This window comes from Crocodylus siamensis, chromosome 2, assembly GCF_052110815.1.
Source record: "Crocodylus siamensis isolate JL-2025a chromosome 2, ASM5211081v1, whole genome shotgun sequence".
Classification (NCBI taxonomy): domain Eukaryota; kingdom Metazoa; phylum Chordata; order Crocodylia; family Crocodylidae; genus Crocodylus; species Crocodylus siamensis.
In genome coordinates, this window is record NC_143396.1 from 205,744,062 (window position 1) to 205,770,893 (window position 26,832).

Genomic DNA, 26,832 nt, shown 5'->3' on the forward strand with positions numbered 1-26,832 from the left:
AACAGCAGCAGTACAACTGTGTGCTGCTGCTATTTGATCCCACGGAAACACACGTGCACACTTGTCTGGACATGCCCTCTGGGCTTATCTTGTGAATCATGTCTGCACAGCTGACAGTGTTAACACTGCATGGCACTATGAGGCACCCCGAAAGGATCTCAAAGCAACCAAGCATTCTGTGGCACCCTGGTTAAGAATCACTGCCCTAGATAGTCTCACATCAAATGCTGCAGGATGCTGATAAGCTAATTAACAGGTGTGACTCAGCCAATTAAGCAGAAGTCTGGAAAACTGGGTTCTACTTCTTGTTCAGTCACTGATCTATTGAAAGATCTGGACAAGTGACAGGCTCTTTCATTAGCTTTTCCAGACTTCAAAAGAGCCAAAAATACTTTTGCACCTTGGAAAGCTGCTTGATATACTAGAATGACACTTTTAAAATTCAAGAGTTTAAAGATGTACCTTTGTCCTAAAGCTGGTCTGACGGTTTCATTCCAGAATGGGTTCTTATTTTTGCCACTCAGGTTTTGGAATTGTCATCAGTCCTATTGATACTCATATATACTGAAGAAGTGACCTCCTGGAGCCATGGAGATCACAACTGTCTTGGTGCCTGAACTCTACCCGCTGGCTGATTTATAGAGTGACACTGAGAAGTGTCCTACAGACAGTCACTTGCCCTCCATACCAGCTGCCAGAAGTACAGGGATTATAAACGCCTTAAGGAAAAAGTGTTCTATTTAAAATCCAAGCAAAATTAGCTGGGAACAGACCGTGATTGTGTAAAATGGTATTCTTTTGTGGAAAAACAAAGAGGGGGAGATAATCCCCTAGGCCAACAAAAGGTGAGGCATTCTACAGAAAAAAAAAAAACACTTAGGAAGCAGAGAAGGATCAAGTTACTGCAAACTCTTCTAGCACTGTCTAGGTCCCGAAAGAACAATATACGGCCCTTTTTAAATATCAAGATTCAAGAGGAAGGAAAAAATGTCCGGGTATCTTGAGAAGGGTTTGGAGGAATCAGTTATAGAGGAAAAAGGTGTATTGCTAAACATCACTATTCTACTGTATGTTGAAATCTTTAATGAACTACATTAGTCCATGCAAATCAAGACACTCTACTATGAAACATGTTCAGAGTCCAACACAGTCAGGCTCTAAATACGATTGTGGTTTTGTACTACAACAATATAAAATAAAATAATATTAATTTAAAATAAAAAACAATAAAATAAATTAAAATAAACAATATAAGCAATGAAATAAAATAAAATAAATTAAAATGATGTGAGCTACACTATATAAATATTTCTCTTCTAACACATGAAAATCTCTGGTTCATGTAACACTAAGCTTTATAACAGACTGCCTTTTCTCTGCTGCACCCCAAGCATAGACAGAGACTTCAATTAAACTAGCGCACTGCAGTGAGCACTACGTTACACAGTCATTAATGCAATCATTAAGTCAGTGTAGTGAAACTGAATATGGACACAGTTAACACAACATGGAAAAACCAAACTGGGTGACTGCAAAGGAAGAGGCCAAAACAAAACAAAAAAAAAACAAAGCACCACACTGTCAAACTAAAAAAAAAAAAGAGGAGTTAAATGTACACAAACTATAATAGGAAACTGGGTATGGACAGTTCTATTTCAGAGAAATATGCAGTACTAGAAAACCTGGCGAGATAGGAAGTGTACAAATATCCCAGCCCTCTGGCTGGAGAACAACAAAGTTAACTGCGTTGCAAATTTTCCAGCCAGGGCTGATAGGGAGCTGCTCCTTCACTTTCCTCTATCCCCATGGCAGGCAGCTTGTCTCCAGCCTGCTTCTGGCTTCCTCCTAGTGCTTTGAGTCTCCCAAAGCTGTACAGGGGTCCAGGAGGCAGCACAGCATTTCTACATTAGATTTAAACTCTTTCGCAGTTGAGAGTCATACAATACAATGCCCTTGCTTTTATCTCCAGACCAAATCTCTCACATCCTAACTTTTGCCACTAACTACTCTGTCCACCTAGATAGGAAATTCCTTCTCTTTTCCCACTGCCTGCTACAGGCCTAACTTTGGAAATGAAATCACTTCCTACATCAGTCTGATAAGTCACCACCCAGGATACCACCCAAGTACTGACTCCTGCATTTAAAAAATTAAAAGTTATTTCTCTTCTGAAATTCTACAGCATCTGGTCTCGCCTCATCCAAAGACCAAATACAACGTGCACCAACAGTATCATCCAAATGCTGAAGTAAGAAATGTTGCACAGAAGTTGAAGTTCTTTCCAAATGGGTGTAGCTAGTAAAAATACCATAAACGTATTAACTTCATGGCATTGCTGAATCAATGCTTTAAATTTAAGAAATTACACGAAAGTATAATCAAACAGTAAGATATAAAAGTATTCTGATTAAATAAGGCTGCTGTATATCATATCTATAATCAAAACGAAGAGCGTATTAACCCTTACTCTACTGAATATGTACTAATATGGCACTGGACAAGCTACTATTTTATAGACAGCAGTTTTGCATTGTCCAGCCAGATCACTGCTAGAATCTCTCTGAATATTTATAATACATTTCTTCCACCTTGATAGTCACTACATGAGGGGTAAGCAAGTATTTGGGCTGGAGGACCACATACAGGAGTTTTTAGTGAGCGTTATTTTTCTTTTCTGATCGATTTTTTTTTTAAGTTAGATCCAGCCAAAAACGGTCAAACCTGTATTTTTTTTCAAATGAATCAAGCACTTCAAGGCAATTCAGAAATGCAATGAGAGAGAACAATACATATTTTTGGATATTACTTTGATTTATGGATATAAACTGGTTTGGCTTAGCATACATTAATGTGCCTAAATTTCATTAAAACTATTTCAGGTAAGCGGCACCTATGCTCTTAGCAAAGTCAATATGTTCTTTAAACTTAAAACAGGCTATAGGAAGGGCACATACAAAATAGAGATTTACCATTTCACTTTTTTTAAACCTCTGAATCATTTCTGATTATAATTTCACCCTACTACTAAAAATGCAAGAACACCCAAGGTTTATTCTTTAGATTTTTTTTTTTTTTTTAAAGTCTAAGATGTTTTTAGAAAACACCATTAACTATGAAGCCTGAATACCCCATTTAGTATTTTTCTATTACCCATATGGTAAATGAATGCCTTGAAGCTTCCACTAATGGAAACATTTTTCATCTCGAGTGGGAACTTCCTCATTCATGCATAGCTTATTCCAAGTCTCTGGGTTCATTTGGTTTCCCCCAAGAGCTGAATTTATTAAAAGAATTCTGAACCAACCTGAGCCACCTTCTGCCAAGTACTTGTCCTTGGCATAAATGACAGAATCCAGCATAGATTCAAAAAGAAGAAAATAGCCCTGTGAAAGGAAAGGAAAAAAAAAGTAGTTAAAATCAAACGTCTTCTTTATCCATAAGACAACTCAGAAATTAGTTTTCATACCTCATATTATGCTATGGGTATATTTTTGAGATTCTCAGGCTTGAGGATACTTTGACCATAATAAGCAACTAAAGAGAACATTTTGGAATAAGAGAGCTATAGGGGTTTCTTATATGGCTCCATAACCACAGATAAGAGATTCTTGCAAGAATTTAATGAATTTCTCAACATTAACTATAGTATATACTGCAAGGTTCTAGCTCCATGTAATTGTACCTTAAGTATCCCAAACTACCAGTACTGAAATCATTATAAGTGCTTTGTAAGGACAACTTAGTTAGACTATTCAGTATTGCATTCTCTCTTTTTTGGTAAATGCTATGGTTTGGTTTTTTAATAAAAACAAATTGCTAAACTATAATTGTGTAAAGAAATATATACACTTCTTCAAATCAAGTCAACTACTTTTGAACATACATCACAGTTCCAAAATGGTTTGTACCAGAGGAGCCAAAGAATAGAACAGCTTTTAAATAATGATGGTGTATTTCATAGTACTCTTCATCCCATAGGCTGTATGACACGGGTAATATAACTTAGCTTCCCAGATGACAACTGTACACTTTACCTGTATAAATATTTTTATACCACTAAAGCAAATGAGATTAAAGAGCGCTACCACTTATTTTGCATTTTCATTCGATGTCTACATTCCTTTATTTAACAAGCAGTAAGTATGATCTCATTTATGCCAGTATTTTCCACTTACGTATAGAAAAAAAATCAACTTTAAGAACACAAGGCAGGTCAGCAACAACCAAGTCAAGAACAGGCATAAAGATATTCTGCATGAAAATTGCACAACCTCAATTATTTTTGAAAGGTACAAAATTCTACTTTTGTAACAGTATAGAAATATAATCTAAATTATAAACTCATCAATTAATGCTGGAAACATGCCTCCACCAAACCGTAATTCCAATGATAGCTTTCTAAAGCAGAAGGATTTTTGTCTGCTATTACAGCCATTCCATCCATCAATACAGAAAAAAACAGAAAGCCTATAAAAACATTTTCCTTTTTCATTTCTAGTTCCAAACACAACAAAATATGTTAACTCAGTTGGTTAGTGTGTGGTGCTAATGCCAAGGTTGCAGGTTCAATCCTAGGACACAAGATATTTCCTGCGTCATACAAGGGACTGGACTAGGTGACCTCTATGATTATTCTGCCTGTCAGACAAAAAGTTTTACCATTTCCTGAATAAAGAAAGGAAATACCACCAGGCTCTTTTGGTATGTATTTTCTAAAAAAACTTGTATAATTCTAAAATAAATGAGAGAAATAGTTATTTCAGTCTGAAGTTAGGCAGAAGTTATTTTGGTCTGAAGTTAGACAGCAACTCATTCAGCGGCATAAACTTTTGTAGGCTATACCCTACTTAGTTATATCTGTTGCCTATGAAAGCTCATGCCTCTGAATGAATAGTCCATAAGGATGCTACACTGCTATCAAAAGAAGATAGCACTGAAAAGATGGGTCCCTACTTCTGATGCTGCTCTAGTTCTTACTAGCAACTGAGATTCCCTTAGCCAACAGCATACAACATGCTACATACAAGCCAAAATAACTGTTCTTACAGCTGCTATTTATCTGGACTATTCTACCTGTATTCTTACTGCATTATTTCTGTTGCTGTTGATTTTGCAGTATTCACACCCTTATATGTTTTCACACGAGCAATATAATGACAGAAAACTCAGAGTTAGGGCATGGCAGACAAACAATTTACTGTTAAAAAGCCCTGGATGAGATTTACTAGGAGTCAATTTCCTGGATCAACTATTCTGTAGTAACTATTTCTTGTGTATGCTCTATCCCACACTAAGTGGAAACTGAAGAGAGGCAGTTTGATGCTGAACAAAATAATAGCTTAGATTACCACAGGTTCCTCTTACCAAGGGACAGAAAGAGACATCTGAAAAGTTACCACAGATTAGTGGGAAGTGTAATAAAGTCCTTAATTCCCTTTTAATTCTGTATAGTTTTTTCATCTATATACACTCTTAAATGTTATGGTACCGTAAGAGTGATATTGTAGCCATGATGATCCAGAAATTATGTCAGAGGCAAGGATTTATTAGTATATTTTTTATTGGACCAATTATGTTCTTGACACCCTTAAAGGCAAGGATCCTGTCATGGATTCACCCCAAAGCCAAGTTACCCTTTGGAGTTTCACTGTGTGGCATGCATAGGTATTCTCCAAAAACAGATTTACTCTTGTGATGTTTTGTCTCCAGGGCTAGGGACAGAAGTTGCACATAAACTGGAACAAGTGATTGGAAACTGATTCAAATCTGTAACACAACAGAAGTTCAGAGCACATAAACTACTTTCAAAATGGCCAAAACCTGTTTAAGATAAACCTGGACAGATTCAGTGTCAGACTCAACTGATTTAGGTTGAAACTGTTTACTGAACTTCTGTCCTAGATGCCCTCCAGATTCAAGTTAAGTCACAGTTCCCTAGCATCCCCAGATGCTTCGCAACTCCCCTGCAAAATCGGGCAGGCTAGCTGTGGCCCAAGCTGTCTACTCCAGCCAAGCACGGAGCTGTGCTGTAGCACCCCCCGGCTTCTGACCTGAGCCACTGCAGGCATGTCGCTACATTTCCAGAATCAAGAGGATGTCTGTTCACTTGCTTATTGGTTCAATCTCCACAGCTTAGACTAACCTGCAAAGATTGAATCAATTCAGCCTTGGGCTTTTTGACTGTTTGTATCTACTTAGCCCACTTGTAACTAGTGCAAAGCTGTGTTCAGTTTTGTTCTCATAATCATACATGTTAGTATTTGGTACAAATATAAAGTTGCTGTATCTTTATTTCAGCCAAGGTTGTGTCAGAAAAGCCATGATAACTTGAGCAGCCCTCAGATTTTCACACTTAGGGCTTTGTCACAGGGTACTTTAAAACTGACATACATAAAGGCACTTAAAACCAGAATATTCTCCCATTAAACTGTCCTAAGTACCCTCTAAACATTTTAAAGGTAAGCCACTCAAAAGGAGGTTTATCTTGGAAACGTCTAACCCATCCTGTATTGTTTAAATGGTCAGGGAAGAGAAAACGCTTTACTTTCGTTTCTGACTCCCAGCCACTCTTCTCATTCCCACGCTCCAAAACTCTAGTGGTACCCCCCACTCCACCTTCCTGCTGAGGGCAACTGCTCTGAGAGGCTTAATTGCAGAGTGCCCATGGAGCCGGGGAAGCTGCTTCCCCCAACCGCATGGTCTCACTGCTGGGAGGCTCAAATTTGGTGAGACCAGAGAGACCGTGCTAACATTTGACGGTCTGGTCTAGCCAAGTTGCAGCTTCGTACTGAGACCAGGAATGTCACCCTGTGAATTTCAGAAAATGCACAGAACCCGGGGAAAGCAACTTCTGGTTTCACTGAGCTATGGCAGATCCATACTGAGAGCTGGGCTGTCAGGGGTTAATCTCTCAGCACGGAGCTGAGAGGGCGCCAGGGAATGAGTTTCCCATGGGCTCTCTGCTCTCACTGAGCTGCGGCAGCACTGTGCTGAGAGCAGATCCACCAACTCAGTTTCAGGGAATCCAGAGAGCTCCAGCTTCCCCAGGGCGATCCTCTCACTGAAACACTGAAACCGATATGGAGGCTCAATTTCAATACAGAGCCACTGCTGCTCAGCAAGAAAACAGAGCCCCAGGGAAGCTGCTCCTCACTGAAACTGTCATGGTCACTCCACGCTGAGTGGGGAGCAGCCGCGGCTTAGTAAAACAACAGACCAAGCAGCTTCTGGCCTCGCTGAGCTGCAGCTGCTCTGTGCTAAGAATGGGGTCCCTGGGGTTTAAATCCCCACGCTCAGCATGGAGCTTGTATCTCAGAGCCCTGGGGAAGCTGCTTCTGAGCTACAAGCCTCATCATGAGCTTCTGAGCTACCCTCTCATCTTTCTACCTGACTCACCAGGCCCTCTAGTCACAGGTCAGTCATGCAGATCTCAACTAACCTGAAGCTTCCACCTGTGATTGCTCTAATATTGCCTTGACTTCACGACATCCCTATATTCCTCAGATTTCTGGCATTATACAGGTAACCTCTGACAAAGCCCTTAGAAGAGTTAACGATTAAGAATTTGCATTTGACTTAGACTGTTTACTGGTCCCAGATGTAGACAGGCTAAGAGGCGCAGGAACCCTGTACTTGGCCAATAATAAATATACAGTCAAAAAGAAGAGCCAGGAACTTGTCACCTGGCTGGTCATACTTTTCTGGGGGAGAGCTGGATATTGGATTAGCAAATCCATATGTCTAAGAACATTCAAGTTTGTAGTCTGGCAAATATGCACCTTCAGGGGCTAGGATGTTACTGACATTGTATATGAGCCCCCCAGAAATGAAAGGGTGACATATGTTAACAGCCAGATTGACAAAGGTACTTAAAGCCTGCCTCAAAATCATGGCCTGGTTTTCAGTCTTCCTGAATAAAAAGGAGGATGAGGTCCCTCAGCCAAGCAAGCTGGCAAAGCAAACTGACAAGTAGATGCAGAAGGCTTTGGCATGTGGTCAGAGACAGAAACTGCTCTCTATCTTGGGAAGGTGGCTATAGACTGTATCTTTAGATTTAAGATGCAGAGTAAGAACATGTCAGTGTTATGGTTTCTTCTTTTTGTCTACTGTCGTAACTCCGTGTGCATCTCAACCTATGGTTACTGATTTCTTATGCTTGTTCCACTTCTATTAAAAAAAAAAAGTTTTGTTGCTTGTCTTCTTACTGTGCCCATGGAAGCAGTGATTTCTTGCCAGGTGATACTCTAGGCTGACCCTCTCTGTGGAAAGGGGGACCCTATAGTTCAAGGATGGGTAATTATTTGGGCCCACAGGCCACATGGGAAGTTGTGGGGAGCTGCTGCGGGCCAGTCAGCATACTCCTTCCCCCCTGCCAGTGCTGGTGGCTCCTTCCAGCTGCTGCAACTGCTGCCCCAGTCCCATGGTACTGGCGGGAACTCATGCATACAGCCCCAACCCCAGCCCACTCTGGACTTGGCCTGGCAGGGCAGACCAGCTATGGATGAGTCAGAATCTGGGTGCACAGCCCCAACCCGGCCTGCCCCGCACTTGCTCCAGACTTGCCCAAGCGCCAACCTTTCCCCTCCCCGCCACCACTACCAGACCCTTCTTGCTGCAGCTGCCTGGAGCCCATGCCCAGCCTGCCCTGCTGCTCCTCTCTACCACCATTGCCACTGCCTCCGGCCCACCCAACAGGGCAGCAGCAGCAGTGCAGAGAAGCTGCAGGGCAGCCCAGGCGTGGGTTCCACATAACTGCAGCAAGGGCCTGCTTTTCTTTTGTGCTGAGCAGCAGCTTCTGTCCAGATGCCCACTGCTCAGCATGGGCAGGTGAGTCCAGAGCAGGCACAGGGTGGGCCAGGTTGCAGCTGTGTGCACAGGTTCCAGCTGGTTTGGAGCTGACTTGCTCTGTCACCCTGAGTACAGAGCAGGCACGGGGTCGGTGGGGATCAGGGCTGTGCACGCAAGTCCTCATCAGTACAATGGAGCTGGGGCCTGTGGTGGTGGCAGCCAGAAGGAGCTGCAGCCGCCTAGGATGCCTAGAAAGGCAATCCAGCTGTGGAGCCGCCCCAAACCTGCTGTGTGCCGGGGGAGCAGCAGAAAGTGCCACAGGCCATTCAGTACCTGGGCCGCCTCTGGGCCATATTTTGCCAACCCCTGCTATAGTTTCTTCCATAATCCTGGGGCTGGCAGAGACTCCTCCACTACAGCTACAAAGACAGAGGAACTGAGGCTTACTGGGATAGACAGCTAGCCCAGGGCAACTCTGGTCTTTTCCTTGAGGCAAGTGGTAGTAGTGGGGAGAAACTCAGGGCTCTAAGGGATCTCCCACAGATACGCTTGTAATAAGCCCCTTCTTAAACTCAGCCTATGGGGTACTGGAACTACCAATACAAGGGTGACAGCAATTCAGCATCCCTAAAAAACAACCACCACCTTCAAACTTGAAGTATTTTGTGCAAGTGGAACCAATGCCTGCCAAATATATATTTCAAACAACATACAGGCAAAGGTTTGTTTTGGTTTCTTAATTTTTTACACTCATCTCTGTGGCAGTGCAGAGATTAACAAAAAAACCCCCTTATAATAATAATCCAAATAGTTAAATACCAGCTCACTTTTATTCTGGCTAGCTTGTAACAGTAGCCAATTCAAAACAGAGCCATTGCCTACAAGCCCAGGAGGCAGAGAAGTGTTCAAAAGCAGGCTTTTATCAGTACAGGCTATAAAGGCATCACTGGATGTGACAGACAGGGCAAGACCAATCGCTCAGAGAACCACATTTCAGAACTTTCATGGTCCTAAACTTTCAACTATACCAAAAACCCTTGGGCAGGCACTAGAGGCATTTTTACACTAGCCTGCATCACTGATAGGCTGGACACTTTCATTCTGTGTTAACTGGCACTCCAGATACAACCTAAGTACTGGAGATGGCAACCGTGGGCAGACTGCTGTTAAGGTACAACCAAGTGGAACAGCAGCCAATATCATGTCATTGCTTTAACTACGGGGCCAACGTGATCTAGTCTTCAAACAGCTAAAGTGGTGGGCCTGGAAGTTATTCCAAATTTAATTACTTGAACACAATCAAGGATGACTAGATTGTGAATCTCTCTCATGCTCCAGCAGAGAAGTTTAAAAGATAGCTTTTACTATCCAGGAGCATATCTCTATTACATTTCCACTTAACTGGATGTTAAGATCAGAATCTTCCATACTATTAAAAGACATCCAGACAAGGTAAAAATATTTTGCAGTCTGAATACAGAAGACAGGGGATTGAAAACCCCAGAACATTCCAGAAGAAAGCTCCTTAATTCAGGAGTAACCCACAGCGTTTCCAATAAAGATGCCAAGATTAAGGAGTTCTGCATGAATTAAAAAAAAATGGGAATGCAGAGAGGGAAAAAGATACCCATTTGACAGATGCTGACTAATCAAGTCCCAAAACAAATAGGTACCGCCTTCTCCAATGGTCCAAATCATACCCACAGCCAAAAAAAAACCATCCCACCAAATCGTTACAATGGACAGAAACAGAGAAATTCTTTAGCTAAGAAAAAAATTATTTGTATTAAAAAAAGAAAATGCACTTCAAAAAGGTAGAAGTGTTACACTATTATAAAAATGAGGACAACCAGCGCTGACAGTGTTTATTTCACTTGGACAAATTTCAATTGCTATATGGATTTATTTTTTTATAAGGTCACTTAGAAATGCCACCCTAGAAAGCTGGAAGGATATTAAAAGGATGGCTATTAAGTGATGTACAGCTTTTTCTTGAAAGTGCTTCTAATGGCACTTAAAAATTTACCTCAAAAATGGAATTACCCTATAAACTTTGTATTCTACCTGTATTTGCTTTTCTATATGAAACATTTTGGCCTTATTCATGTACTAAGCTATATTTCAGCATAAGTTACACTTAACTCATCAATCCTTCCCCTTCAGTTTGCCATGTCCTTAAAACTGTGGTCTTGCAATGCTGAGTTTACCCACTGCAAGCTTTTACAGATTAAAAAGGCAAAATTATGTGAAGGTGAATAGATTCTTTGGAGGTTAAAGACCACGTTGAAATTATTTTTGCTTCTCCAACGAAAGTTGAAAGTCAATGGTGAAAAAATCATAATCGTTCTGAGTTTTCTACCTAAGCTATATTTCTAAATTTTAGCATGCCTCATTTTCCTAGGTACATTTAGTACTTCACATACCGTATGTTTCCATTCCCTCAAAACCATAGAAAAGATTTTTCATTATACTTTGCCACTGTAGATGGATGGCATTATCCAGAAACTGCATTAAGGATACCTAATTTATTTTCAGCTTATACAATGTCTGAACATTTAGTTTCTCTCAGGCTGTTAAAAAGCACAGCACTTTATGGCTAGGGACAGACATTCAAAAAGCTGGAGCCTGAGTTGATTCAACCTTTGCAGGTTAGTCTAACTTGCCTAGGTTGAACCAATTTGTAACAGTGCAGACATTCCCTCTGGACTGAGGCAATGCAGACACATGCCTGGAGTTGCTCAAGCTAGGAGCTGGGAGGTGCTAGAGCCCACCCTTGACTGCAAAGAAGCTGTGCTGGGGCAGGGGGAGAATGGCCAGCCCTGAATAAACTGGCCAGAGAGGGTTTTACTTCCCCTTCTCTGTCCCACTGGCAGGGACCCAAGTTGGGTCTGCCAGGTGCTCCCTCCCAGCTCCTGCAGTGGTGGGCTAGCATGGCCCCTGAGACAGAGGCAGCAGGGAGGTAGGTTATTCCCCTTTCTACCCCACTGATCCTGGGGGACCGCAGTCAGATTTGTCCACCCCAACTTCTACCACTGTGCTTGCTCCCTGCTTGGGGCAAGCAGCAAAATAAGCCTCTGATCCCCTCCACTGGACACTGGAAGTAAAAGGAATAATGCTCCCCATTCTTGGCCCTACCCCACTAAAGAACCATGCTGGTTGGCATCTGGCTGTGCCCCCACCCAGGTCTGGCAGTGGGTGGGGGAACCAGCCCCTGTCACAGTGTCGGGGAATGTGAGCCCCTTCCCAGTAGAGGGCCCCACTGCAGGGCAGGCAGAGCTGCAGTGGACTACATGCAGCAGCACCAGGGCATGGAGGGGGCCAAAGCCCTCCAAGCCCCCATCCCAGAGCCATGGACCATAGCAGCTTTCCATGACCCACAGCATGGCCCCCACCGCCAGGTAGGGGCTTGTGCTCTGGGAAGCTGACAGGGGCTGCTGCACCATCACGGTTGCTCCCCCCTCACTGTTCCAGCAGCTGGGCAGGGGAGAAGCCAGATGCCACCAGAAGGGCCCTTTGGGGGAGCAGGGAATGGGGTTATTTCCCACTCTGTCCCTGACACACCACAACAGGGTGTACCCACCCCAGCTGCTGCTGCCACTTGCTTTGTGCCCGGTGCAAGCTGTGGAATAAGCCCTTTCCGTTGGACGCCTAAGGAAGGGGAGAAGGAGGGGGCTTATTTCACTGCTTGCCCCAGGCACAGAGCGAGCAACAGCAGCCAGGGCAGGAAAACCCTGCTGTAGTGCCCCAGGGACAGAGGGGGGAATAAACTTCACTCCCTGGCCCCCTCAAAGGGGCCCTGCTGGCCAGCATCTGGCCCTGCCCCCATCCAGCCACTGTAGCAGTGAGGGGAGAGCAGCAGACACTGTCATGCTTTCTAGGAGTGAAAGCCCCTTCCTGGCAGGAAAGAAAGGCATGCTGTGGGGCAGCGAAAGCTGCTACAGACCACAGCACTGGGGGGGTGGGAGGGGGCAGGGCTGGGAAGGCTCTGGCCCCCTCTGAGCCCACGTGCTGCCACATGCAGTCCTCCACAACTATGCTGTCCCTGCAACAGGGCCCACCTCCCTGCCCCCTTGCCTTAGGGGCCATGCGGGCCCACTGCTGCAACAGAGCGGGGAAGCGCTCAGCAGATCTGGCTCAGGTCCCTGCCAGTGGGACAGGCAAGGGGGAATTAAACCCCCTCTGGCCAGACTTTGGCCCCTGCTTGTCCCTGCTCCAGCTGGGAAGCAGAGGGGCAGAGCCGGTCTTGCTGGGCTGGAGCAGGGAGCCCAATCCAGACAGCATGTTTACTGAATGTCTGTTCTATTACACGTTTAAACCTGTTTCTGATCATTTAAACCAGTTTGTGCGCAATGTCTGTCCCTACCCTGTAGGTGCTTGTAAATGCTACCCTTTGAAAATGCTGCCTTTTTATAAAACATCTTACGTCATTCATTATTATAGAGAACAAAAACTTAACTTTATTTGTGCAATGTGAAATTATCAAATAGGACTAGAAAAGGAAATTCTTGCTGTTTCCTCTCCTAACTTTGTTGATTCACCCACAGGGAATCTGCAGAAGCAAACAAAGTCCTGAAAAGTATGCCACTAGGAATGCATTTCCCATAGTTGGAGCCAAGCAAAACTTGGCTGACATTCTTGCCTTGCTAACAAAATAATTCAATACAGCTCTTACATTTGATGTACTGACCATTCCTTCCTGAACTTGACACAGACTGAAATAGGAAAAGGAGTTTCCACAGAACTAAATCAGCCAGGTGTTACTCTGGTACTGAGCCAAAGGGTGGGGAGAAGCTCTCCACCTCAGAAGCAAGCAGGGAGCTGTACTTTGATTTCTTTACCTCTGCATTTACAGATATAGATAAATTATTATTAGCTTACTAAGAGACTTTCCCATTTCCTTTTGATGGAAGAACATGGCTTGTTCCCTAATTAACATTTAATCCTATCTTTTAGAACATATGTTGAGTCTAGCTCATCTTTTTAATGAATGATCATCATTCGCATTTCTGATTTAATTCAGAATATTGAAGATTAATTTCCCAACATGTAATACGCACTACGGTTGGTGAGGTTGTACTGACATGCATTGACAATGCTCATAGTTACAGAATATTTAAAAAAAAACAGATGTTAGCAGCTAGCCCCACAGCTTAAGGAATTCTCTGTGAACTGTCTTCTAAAATGCTGAGAATCTACTGCCTATTTGATCTAAATAGTCAAGTTAGAAGATAAACATCCCCATCTCTAGATCTGACTGGACTTTGGTAAAAACACTGCCCTCTTCCTGACCTTTCCACTTTGGCACTGCAAACTACTCCTCAGCCCTGTGCCCTCCCCAGTACGATACAGCACTCCTGTAAGTTACTGGGAACTGTCTGTGGTACTGATTCAAGTCATTTATTACCAATATCCAAATGCTTAGCTCTATGTGCCGTGCTCATCTGCAGTGTAATTTAGAATGTAATTTCACAGGCTACTGCCTCACCTGTAGGGGTGCCATCTGGAAAGAGAATTATACCTGACATTTTCTCCCATGATGCTGTGGGGCATTCTTGCTTGCACACTGATAATGTTAAATTAAAAAAAAATCTTACATTAGCACTTTCAAATTAATTATGGCAAAAGGATCTGTACTGAACAAATCTGTGAACAGAATATTAATGATTCAGTCTTTTGTGTGTCTTAGATCAGTGACTAGGAAGATTACATGTTCCCTGTAAGAGAGAAACTGAATACATGGAAGACTTTAAATGTTATGCTGTGGAATGAAGCATTTCTCCTGTTACCAAGCTTACCCTAACAATCAATAGTTAAAATAAATAACTTGGGATCCTTTGCTTCCTCTTTCTAAATGATATGCCCATTCTCTAGCTGCCAAAAGGCAATAAAATATAGTTCTAGAGTATGAAATTAATGGAAGGCAGTCTGCCTCAAGTGAGGAACAAAACTTGTGTCTTATAAATGAGAGACTTTCATTTTAAAACAGAAGTTACATAAGGTCAGTTCCATGAAAATATAGTGTTACAGAAGATAATCCAGATTGAGGGCAACTTCACAAAGAACTATTTCCTTTTATCATATTTCTATATTTTACATTATGATCAGATTAACAAAATAAACATCTTGCCAGTTTAATAGCATCTAAATATTAGTTTGAAGTTGAAGTTATAGATCCCAATATAATCACTGATTTTATTAAAAGCCTTCAGAACTTACTGTAAAAGGTTAAACCCCATACTTGACACATTTAAGAAAAATAGTATCTGGGTTAATCTTGCATGCAACAAGAAATTTGGAATTTTCAATAAAAAAGCAAGCCTGTTATTTATTTATAAAGGCCTAACGGGCAAAGGATTTAATAGTTTTGCCACATATATTTCTATGATTTTATGTTAAAACTGATCCCATGGGAAATTTTCCCTAATGTATAAGCAGTTTTAATATCTAATTTAACTTGTTTTGGCTTTTCTACTCCAAGTAAAAGCCTCACATACACAACAGCCCTAGTTCTCTACCCCTTCTAACAAGTTAACATATAGCAAATACTTAAAATAAGTCAGTTTAACTATTATTTAATCATTCTAAAATACAGATTTGGAGCCAACATGGAAGGAATCAGAACTAGAAGGGGCCCACATTACTGTCTACTTGACTGCATTTTATTACAGTTATAGACATCGGTATTAATAACAAGGGAGAACAGAACAGCTGCTGTGTCTGTGCATGTGTAAGACCAGTAGTCCTTATATTAACCTATATCCAATAGATTTCTATGTACAGGACACTTCCAAGGTGACAAGAAATCCCAAAGGCAGCAACTATGAAATAATGTCTCCAGAGAGTGTTTTCTTAACCCTTATTTATTTAGTAGAAGTTGGTTTATTTCCTTAAGCACTGAGCTTGCTAATTATCAGGATAAATTCCTATCTATGAGGTCAGCTAGGCTGCAGAGTAAAAAAGCAAGGAAGACAAAAAGATACACTGGACACAGGATACTAGCTGAAAACCTGGAAAACTATTTTGTATTTTGCAGGGACACAAGCAAGACAAAGTTTCTCAATTTGATAACACAGAAATAGACTTTCTAGGGTTGTTTTTATGACTTTACTTTCTGTACTTTAAAAAACAAAGCACAAATAAAAAAAGAAACTGCAGCACATTTAACATAGAATATATTTATATATGAACTTTTCTGCATGGTCTGCTCCATCTACTGTTTTTCTCTCATATGTTATGTTGGCCTTCACACTGCTTGAAAATTAATGGCTATCATGTGTACATTAATTCAAAAATATACCAGGGAAACAATTTATTAATCTCAGATCAGCCATACAGGAAAGAGAGACCAGCCCACAAAGCCTGATATTGGTATTCAACATCCTGCTGTGTCCTTAAACAAGTGTAATATTGTATGCAAAGCCAAAGGGAAGATTTAAAACAACAGGAATGTTATGCACTACTGAATGCAGGCAGAACTCAAATATTTCTATGAAGCCTCAGTATGCATGATGTGATTAAATTAACACATTCATATCTCTACAAGCTATACGGTGTACAATATTGTATAAAAAGAACAGACACTTAGGTATATATTATTACTAGACATATAACTAGCCTTTAAAGATAAGCAAAATTATTAGAAAAATTTATGTCTGGGGTAAATTTCACAAAGACTACAATAAGAAGGAGTATTTTTAGCAAACAGTGTTTACAGAAACTGTAACTGCTCATTCTCTAGCTCTCCCCCCAGTAATGGATAAAGAGTGCAAAACAGCATCTAATTCTATACATTCCTACTGCAATAGAACACTGAATGCAAGATTGGCTACAATACCTTACTGTATGGAAAACATTTGGACCAGATATTTTGGAAACATCAGCTACTCCAGCAGCAGAAATGTTAAGAGATAGGAATGTCGTGTTCCTTACCTAGTTTGGTTTTTAACTTAGGTTAGAACTTTTCCATATATCCATTTACCAATGTGAGGAGCGGGCATATAGCAGTTTTATAGATGTATTAGAAATGTTACATTAAAAGGAACAGAAGACTAGAAGAGGACCTCATGGACCAAAGTCCAGTCTACTGCTAATAAAGACCACTGTGTCATGAAAACTTTTTCATGACGATAAAGGTTCTCAAAAAGACACATGCAAATTTTTTAAAGTGCTGCTTAAATTCTAGGCTCCGTCTCAAGTTCAAAAATGAAATCTAAACACTAGATGAGGAAAGAAATAGTTGCAAAATAAAAACAAAACAATGGAAAAGTAAATGGCTGCATCTAAGTTTAAGACATCACAAAATTTAGTGGCAGAAATTTTTTTAATACAACATACTATTTTCTTTTGTTTTGCTACATATTTTCAGTAAATGCTTCTTCTACCTTCTCAAACATTCAATTTAGCTGTAAACTAGCATCAGTACTTTGCACAGCAACTCTCATTTCACAGTTAAGTACTGTATGTAGAATTACTCTAATTACTGTAAAACATCATTACCTCTTAAAATTCCTTACCTCCAGGGAAGAGGACAAATGTGATCCTACCCATGAACAAGTCTATTTTGTACACAATACCTGCTCCTGTATGTACATCTCCCTCTTCCCTGTCACTACACTTTGGCAACAATGAAGCATTCAGAGAAAAGGAGCTAATCAAACTTCAAGTTAGGAAACTTGGTATAATAAATAATTATCAAATGATACTCAAGTCATCCTTTTTTAGATTCAAACATAAATGCATACTTACACAAAAAAGCCTTGGTAGATGGTAGGCCTTTGCATCAGACTGGCAGTACAAATAAAAGAATATTTGTCTGTATTTTGACTTATAATACAACAATAAGTGGCTATAATTCATTCCAAGATCCACACTTTGAATTTAAAAAGGTGTTTAATTGGTCTGTAGCTTTCCCATGATCCAGACAGAGTCAAATGCAGATGTCAAATATTTAAGTGACTGCAGCAATTAACAACAGTAGTAATTCTGTAAATTAAATTTTTAGTTATATGCTTCAAAGCACAAGGCAGTGAAGCAGCATGGTATCAGAGGAAGATAACCCTTCAAAAAAATTTTACATGTTCAGCTCTGTATACTATGACTGTTGGAATACAAGACTGAGAATTAAGTGCTAATGATAAACCCTAGAATTCAACACATACACCAACTATGCACCTACTGAACAGAGTAGGTCTTCAAAGGAAAAGTATTTATGCTACCATTCTATGGTACTTCTGTAAGAGTGCTCCACCTTTAATCTCCACCTTTAATAGCAGGATTATTAAAGCTCTTAGTCTGTGACAGAAGAAACAAATATCCTTCCCTTATATAAAAGTACTGCGCCAGTTTGTCTGCATAGGAGACAGCAACTAAGTGATAAACTACACCCCTCCTTTGACCCAGACTCAAGTGGCTCTTTGGTTCAACTGCTCTGCACAGTTCTGTCATAAAAATCATTGTTTCTAAGCTACAAGTGTGGCCTCTCTCTTCAGAAAATTATAGCAAAGGATGGGCCTCAAAAGGTAACTTGTAGGCTTCTGTGAAGCTTCGGTCCCCGATTCAGTTCAGCGGAGATTCGGCCCAATTCAGTGACTGAATCTCCAAATCCAAACAGAATCAGAGGACCCTTTTATCTCTCCAAATCGAATCGGAACCCTCCAAACCAATTGGGAGAGATTCAGAAAGGTTTGGCGATCTGGACATAGAGACAGCTTTAAATGTTTTTTCTACGCACCTCTAGGTAGCAGGCAGCTTGTGAATGCTGCAATGCTGGGGCACATGGAGTGTCCCACAGAAGCAAGGAGGGCTCCCCAGCATACTCCCTGGTGAACCCGGAAGTGGACCAGAAACACTTCCGGTCCACTTCTGGGTCCGCTAGGGAGTGTGCTGGGGACCACCCCCACAGCTCCTGGCTCACTGACTGGTGCCTCCTGGATCTGGGGGGGGGGCACCCAGGATCCTCCCTGTGGCTGATCACTGAGCCAGAGGAGTTCAGGGAAGGGAGGGCCCCATGTGCTCCCCAGTGGACCCAGAGTGGACTGGAAGTACTTCTGGTCCACTTCTGGGTTTGCCGCCAGGCACATGGAGGGCCCTGCCGCACTCCTGTGGGACACTCCATGCACCCCAGCATCACAGCGATCACAAGCTGCACTGGGTACCTTGAGGTACGTAGGAAAAAAACATTTAAAGCTGTGTCTATGTTCAAATCACTGATTCACCGAATTGGCATCAAATCTTCAGATTCGGATTCGGCAGAATCGAAATCAGGGACAGTGATCCGAATCACCTAAATTGAATCACTGTCCCCGATTCAGGCCAAACCCGAATCAAATAGGCCTGCTTTGGCACACCCCTAGTAAGTTGCTCCTTTGTGAAAGTCATGCTCATTGCCTATAAAGCAAAAAGAGGAATCATATAGTAACAAAAGATTTTCACATCTCACTATAACAACGTCTCACAATGAGGGCCTTCTCTGGCTGCAGAGTTGGCTGTAAGCTAGAAACAGACATTACCAAATGAAACAGATCAGCTGTGTTGGGATGTGCCCTGGCAAAGCTGATTGATCCACTTCACTGGGTGAACACACGTCACCTGTTGTCCTGCAAGATCAATGGGCAGGACAAGGACAACAAGTTTCCTGCTTGCAGATGCACCTGCAACAATTTTTGCAAACTCCAGGGACTGCTGGGCCATGTCTCTAGAAACAGAGACAGCTGAACTCTCTGGTATGATACCAGGGCTAAGACCACCAATCAGCTGATTGGATGCCCCAGCCCCAGCACTGCACCAGAGTGTCTGGACTTCCAAAGACACATTGCCAGAGGCCCATCTCTGGAAACAAGGAAAGCCAGTCAGGCGCTACCTGAACTTGAGGGCCCAATCCTGTGCAGGAATTCCCAGGGAGCAAAAGACCTGGCCCCTCAAGTCCACGGAGTGCCTGCCCAGAGCAGCAGGAGAGACTGCCTGTATTCTCCAATCATAAAGCAAATATCCACAACAAAGCAGCACAACTGGAGAAGAGATTGACATCATATATTTTGATTTTAAAAAAGCTTTCGATCTGGTATCCCACGATCATCTCATAGAAAAACTGGCCAACTGGGGCCTCAGCTACATTACAGTCTGCTGGCTGGGGAACTGGCTCCATGGTCGGACCCAGAGAGTGGTAGTTGATGGAAGTCAATCTTCGTAGTGCCCTGTGACCAGTGGAGTTCCCCAAGGCTCTGTCCTTGGGCCTATTCTTTTCAACATTTTCATCAATGAGTGGACATTGGTGTCAGAAGCAGAATGGCCCAGTTCACTGATGACACCAAACTTTGGAGTAAACCATCCACACCCAAAGACAGGATGGTGATCCAGGCCGACCCTGACAGGCTCGGAAAATGGGCAAATGAAAACCTGATGGGCCTTCAACACTGAAAAATGCAAGGTACTCCACCTTGGGGAGAAAAACCCGCAGCATGCCTATAGGCTCAGCAGTGCTATGCTTGCTATCGCCATGGCCGAAAGGGACTTGGGGGTCATGACTGACCACAAAATAAATATGAACCATCAATGTGATGTTGCAGCTGGGAAAGCAAGCAAAACTCTGGCATGCATCCATAGATGCCTTCTCTAGCAAAGCCCAGGATGTCATCCTCCCACTGTATTTGTCCTTGGTGAGGCCACAGCTGGAGTACTGCATCCAATTCTGGGTTCCACAATTTAAAAAGGATGTGGAGAAGCTTGAGAGTCCAGAGGAGAGCCACATACATTATCAGAGGTCAAGAAAACAGGTCTTACAATGAGTGGCTGAGAGCTATGGAACTCTTCAGCTTGGAAAAGCACAGGCTCGGGAGGGGATCTGGTGGCTGCCTGTAAGTATATAAGGGGTGTAGATCAGGATCTGAGGGAATGCCTGTTCACCAGAGCACCCCATGGGATGACAAAGTCAAACAGTCACAAACTCCTCCAAGACAGTTTTAGGCTGGACATAAGGAAGAACTTTTTTACTGTCCGAGCCCCCAAGGCCTGGAACAGACTGCCACCACAGGTGGTGCAAGCACCTTCTCTGGATTCCTTTAAGAGTCAATTGGATGCTTATCTTGCTGGGATCCTGGGGCAGGGGTCTGGACTCGATCTCCCAAGGTCCCTTCCAGCCGTTAGGTCTATGAAATCTATTAAACTTCTTACTACCTTTTGTCATGACATTTTGGAGTGAAAAAATGGTATGAATATCTATCTGCTGCTGCTTTATGCAGCCATAACATTTTTATGGAGAAACAAATGCAACAAAAGGCAATGTCTGTTCCTACCCTTAGCATTTGGCATTATGTCCCTCAAACACTCTGTGAAATAACAGCTCTGAAATCCCTGCATCTTTCTGTATCTTCTCACACAGTCTACATACTAGTTTTAATGAGGAACAAAAAAGCAAACTAATCTTCTGATAAAGATGTAAAAGTAGTAGAAAATTAACATTTTAAAACTTCACTGACACATTTTTTTCAGGCAATTCATTCAAGACAAGGACTCCCTTTCTGTCTGTCCCCCCAGGTAAACCAGTTAAGAACAAGGCTAAAGTTCAGCAGAGAAACTCAAATTTACCTAACCTTTCAGCTTGGTAACAAGTAGAAGCAAGCTAGCAAATTTCAGAAATGTGAAATTAGATACCCACAAAAATATTCTGTATAAGAGTATTGCTCGGGCATGCAGGGATGAAGTTAGGAACGCCAAAGCACCAAAGGTGTTGCCCAGAGAGGTTGTGGACTCTCCATCCTAGGAGGTTTTTAAGACCCGGCTAGACAAAGCTTTGGCTGGGATGATTTAGCTGGGGATGGTCCTTCTTTGCGCAGGGGGTTGGACTAGATGACCTCCTGGGGTCCCTTCCAACCCTAATTTTCTATGATTCTATATTTATGACAAAAACAATTCCATCATCACCTCATTGTTCCTTAAAGGGAAGTGTAATCAAATGCCTGGTCTGCTTACAAGGTATAGACTAAATGAACAGTGAAAGCAACCAAAGAAGAGAACAATGCCAGACTTCCAGAGATGCTGATCTAAATCACAGCTGATCTAATAATGCATCAAGCTGCTGAATTCATACAATTTTCAGTATTTCCATCGCCTCACTAGTATTACTGTTAACACATGAATTGTTACTTACACAGCTAAAAGTACTATTTTAAAATTCTTGGTGGACAGTCATCCCATTCTCCCCACTACCCAATCCCATCTCAACCCCTCCAATATCTTCTCTCACACAGGGGTTTTTTTTGTTTGTTTTTTTTAAAGGAGAACCTATTTGAAAGGAGAAAGGCTCCCAGCTTTTTAATTGGGAAATACAACACCTTATTGCTTTTAGAAGGTCACAAGATATCCAGATCCAGTATATACATTAAGTCAAGTCAGTCCCCACTATGTTAGCTACAGTTTTCATTTTTCTCAATCCTGGACATTCGGTGGTAACATTTTTATAGACAAAAAAAAAAAAAAAGAATTATACATCACTAAACTCAAATAGCAAACTCCAAGTCATGCAACACATGCAGACTGCAGGAGGGAAAGGACGGCATAACTCGCACAGTTTAGCATCTTGTAATGCAACACTAAATTACGCACCACACAATGCAACATTGTAAATTATGCACCACACTTAATTCTGTATATGCCATGTTGAAACACTATTAGAAGGATGTCAGAAAAAATTAATTTGTTACTATTGCCTTTCATTTTCCCTCCTACTGTTTCACGTTCACTTCTTGTTTTTCCTGAAATAAATTATATTTTGCTGTGAGAAGCTTGTACCTTGCTCTGCAGCACATAATAGACCAGTGCCACAACCCAAACAAAGGCCTTGGAGGCTCTTGCAGTATAAATAAATTATAAAACTACAACAAGATGAGATTTTTTTCGTATTTTGGTAAAGAAGAAGGCATCACAAAAAAATCTGTTTTAAGTTTTTTGAAACAGTAAGGCTATTATTAGACTAGTTATATTTTTAATATGTTTATACTTTGCAGGGTTTCATTAGAGAACTGGCAAGTGGGCAAAGTTCAGCTCTCTTTTGCCTTCATAATGGGCACTGGGAAAATTATTTTATCAATTCAGGAGGCAGTCAGCATTTTCAGGCACTTGCTACACTATCACACAAGCAAAGGTTTCACAGTGGTTAGTACCAAATGAAGGACAGAACAAAAGAAGTAAGTGCAGAAACCATTCAATAGCATTAAAAGACAGAAAGGGTACACACAAGGAAAAAAGCCAAATGCATTAGGTGAGACACTGAACATGAGGAAATCTGACAATAGGGAATCTTCATTTGCATCTACCCAGCACACTGTTCCTCTCTTTTGTGTAGTGCTAGAACATTTTGTTCGTTATCCAGCTATTAATCTTAACTCCACAGCATATTGTGCTTTATCTCTGCGTTGCAGCATCCTACAGAAATACTGATACCCTTAAATATTTAGAATAAAAGATACTGTAATTAACTGCAGGGTGTATGTTGCATGACACCGAAAGGTAGATTAGCTCAGAAATGGGAGAACACAAATGATTTCTCTCATTTTATACTACAAACCTCTTGTTTAATTTAATCTTTAAACCTGCTGCAGCTTTTTATTGTGTTGCGTCTGGCTCCTTGTGATCAGACCTGAGGAAGAATATCTTGCATCTGAAAGCTTGTCTAACTTTACCCCAGCTGCATAGTTGGTCCAATAAAAGGTATCAACCTAAGAAATCTTTGCCTCACATCTTTAAACCTAGATATTAACAGTTACATTTACTTCCTCAAAAACTTTAATCCTTAACAAGAACAAAATATGCTAAACTGCTGATCATCTCAACTTTACACTGATACTGATAGCTCACACGTCTTACTCATTTTAAATGAGGATTGCCTCTGGTGGCTTGCATCATGCTTTGCATGATGTTCAGATCTGGAACCTGGCACTGATTTTTTCTACTCACAGTATCTCTCTGGACCAGCCAATTTATTTTACACTTATTTTTCTAAATTAAACCTCTACAATTTCAGCCCAATTCACTTGATTCAGTTCTTCCAAGCATGGGGATAGTTTAGATATAATGCAATTTCAAACTTCTGTGAATATAGTTTGATTGGAAATGAGAACCAGATAGATCATTTTAAGAGTATAAGCTCCATTTGCAAACAGAATTCACCAGCCTTGATGATCTTCACTGAAACCTGGGCTCAAGTGCCCAAACTATTTTTGAAAAGTGAAGTCACTCAAAAGTAACTGGTGGCTTTTCAGAGTGATGTCGCTGGCATTCAACAATAGATTGCTGTAAAGTTTCATTTAAAAGGATCGGATTGTAATCAACGTAACAACATCATAACACTAACGAAAACAATACTTTAAAAATAGTTACAATACCAGCAATTGGAAGCTGACTTGAGATCCACTACTTTAATAGGTGATTAAACAAGTGCTTTATGCTAACATGGAACTATATGAAATATCTAACTTGGGCAAGACAACAGCTCCATGAATCCAGAACATTTGTAGATTTCTAAGGCTCTACGTAATTTAAAAAGGTCAACACAGTTAGATTTCCAAATGAAGGAAAACAACAAGATAATTTATATCATGAAATGCTGACAGGGTAGGAAAACACACAAACTTTATCCTAAAGATCACAGAGTGCAAAATAAAGCCAAAATTAAACAAGACACATACACAGAATCATAAAAAATTAGGGCTGGAAGGGCCATCAGAAGGTCATCAAGTCCACTGATTCTCAACCCATGGGTCACAACCCAAAAGTGGGTTTCAAGAATATATGAAAGGGTTGCAAGCAAGTCCCAGAAGAATGCAGGAAAGCATGGATTTCCCCTTGTAAGCTGGCAGCACTCCAGCCTGCAGGGAGATGCTTGGGGCAACTGGAGGCAGTGGGCACACGTGTGTCTGCATGCACCCATGCATGATGCCGGCATGCAGCCAGACAGGCTTGTGGGAGCATTTGATGACCAAGGATCCTGGTTTTCCCTGATAAAAAAAATCCCAAATTCTCTGATAAAACCCCGAAATCTATAATTACAATGAAAGGACCCTCACTGCCCCCCCCCACAGCCTCCCCTGGCACCCCTCACTTCCCACTCAGTCCTGCTGGTGCCCGTCACCCCCCACGCTCAGCCCCCTAGCCCTGCTGGTGTCCCCCACCCCTGACAGTCCCCCCAGATTTGCTGGTGGACCTTGCCCCCTACCCACAGCCCCCTGCCACCCCCAGCCCTGCCAGATGGAGCCCCCAGATGCTAGAGTTATGGGGCCAGGGACCCAGGTCCACAGTCCTCTGCCCCTGGCAGGTGGTGGTATCCGCTGTTGCAGAGCAGAGCCCAGCTCCCTATACTTGCTGTTTGCTGGATGCCTGCTGCAGGCTTGGGTGCGGGGGGGGGGGGCTCCCTGTCATTTCATGCACTCCCAGTGAGGTGGGGCAGGGGCAACTCATGTCCCCCAGATCTATGCCTGAGGCAGGGGAGAATGCAGGCTGCTGCTGCAGGCTCGGGCTCCCTGCCCTGTTCTGGGGCCACCGCAGCCCAGTGGGTGTGACCCAGCGCTGCAGAAAATAGCGGCTGCACGCAGATCTCCTTCCACTGCAAACACCGTGCTGTCCTGGCAAGGCGTTCCCTGTGCACCCGGCAACAGTGAGGCACAACCTCACGCTGCTGCCATGTACAAAGGGGACATGTCGCCAGGGTAGCACAGAGCATGCAGCACCAAGGAGATCCGCATGCAGCTCTGCTGTTCTCTGCAGCGTCAAGTCGCACCTGCCAGGCTGCAGGTGCCCCAGGGGAGACACCCACCCCCACCTCGCGTACAGATCTGGAGGGCATAAGTCCTCCCTGCTCCCTCGGGAGTGCACACAGAAGCAGAGAGCCAGCCTCTCCCCCCACTCTCTGGACAAGCCACCTGTGGCCCCATCTCACTCCCAACTGCCTCGCGACCATGCATTGCAGCCCTGGGCCCCAGACCCCATGCACTGCCCAGCTGAGCAGCAGCCCAAGCCCCACCCTTGCCTAAACTCCCGCCCTCCCTATGGGGGACTGAATCCCCTTCCCCTGCAACTTACCTGCAGGAGCTGCTCTCCAGGCTGCCTGGCATCCATGTACATATATGAGCACGTGGCTCCCCCTGCCTCACTGCTCTCTTCTGGCTCCCTCACAGCCCCTTACAGGCTGGAGCTCTGCCAGCCTGCAGAGAGTTCTTTACAAAACCGCAAAATCTGCAGGTTTTTCTGGTAAAATAAGAAATCTGCGTTTTCCTCCAGTAAAGGATAAAATCCATGTTTTTCTCCATTTTTCTATGGGAAACAAACAGAAAACCCAGATCCCTGGTGATAGGTCTCTCCTCCTGATTTACTTTAGTTTTGCTGTAGTGGTTCCCTTGATCTTTCAGGATGACTCCTCAAAAACCTTGCTGGTTGTTAATCAGTTTCTTGATACATCCCAAACTCAGTCAACTCATTCAAATTGGAACTTTCTGATAACCAGTAATGAGCAGTTTGATTAACAGGATTTTCCTGCCGACTACTGTTTGGAACCCTCTCTTGATTTACACAACTACAACAATGCTTTAAAGATGCTGAGCTAAAGAGTGTAAGAGGAGGAACAAAACAGCTAACAGCACACACTTCAAAAATGAAAGATCCTTCTGACAAGAACTGCTGCTGCACCCAGCCTTCTTCTTAGTGAGAGGATCCACACCTGGAGAAGCTGCCAAGAAAACAGATCGCCCCTCTGTTGCCTGTTTGGTGAGCAATTATCAACTTAAAGCTAAATACCAGACTTGGCTTTGGGCTCATTTAACCCTAAATACTTGTAGTAAAAATAAAGCCTCACTGTCACTTCTCAAATGAGGTGTCATGTCAATCCTTTAATACTAGTCCAGAATCCCATTTTATTACTTCACAGCAGCCCCAGCAGCTGAATGCAGATAAGTCAATGAGAAGTGGGGGTTGGAGGTCCAGGGCTTAGGGACTGTTCAGGGGTGGGGGTGTTGTAGGGGATGGGTGGGTGTGGGAAGGGTTGGGGGCAAGTGCCTGCTG

General features: G+C 42.6%; 1 protein-coding gene across 1 annotated transcript in view; it reads right to left on the reverse strand.

The window, feature by feature from the left end:
* PRMT3 (protein arginine methyltransferase 3) overlaps positions 1-26,832 on the reverse strand; it is a 119,761-nt gene that overhangs the window by 48,663 nt on the left and 44,266 nt on the right. Inside the window, exon 10 of the mRNA XM_090032862.1 lies at positions 3,305-3,383. Within this exon, the coding sequence (XP_089888988.1) occupies positions 3,305-3,383 (79 nt within the window). The remainder of the gene's footprint in view (positions 1-3,304; positions 3,384-26,832) is intronic.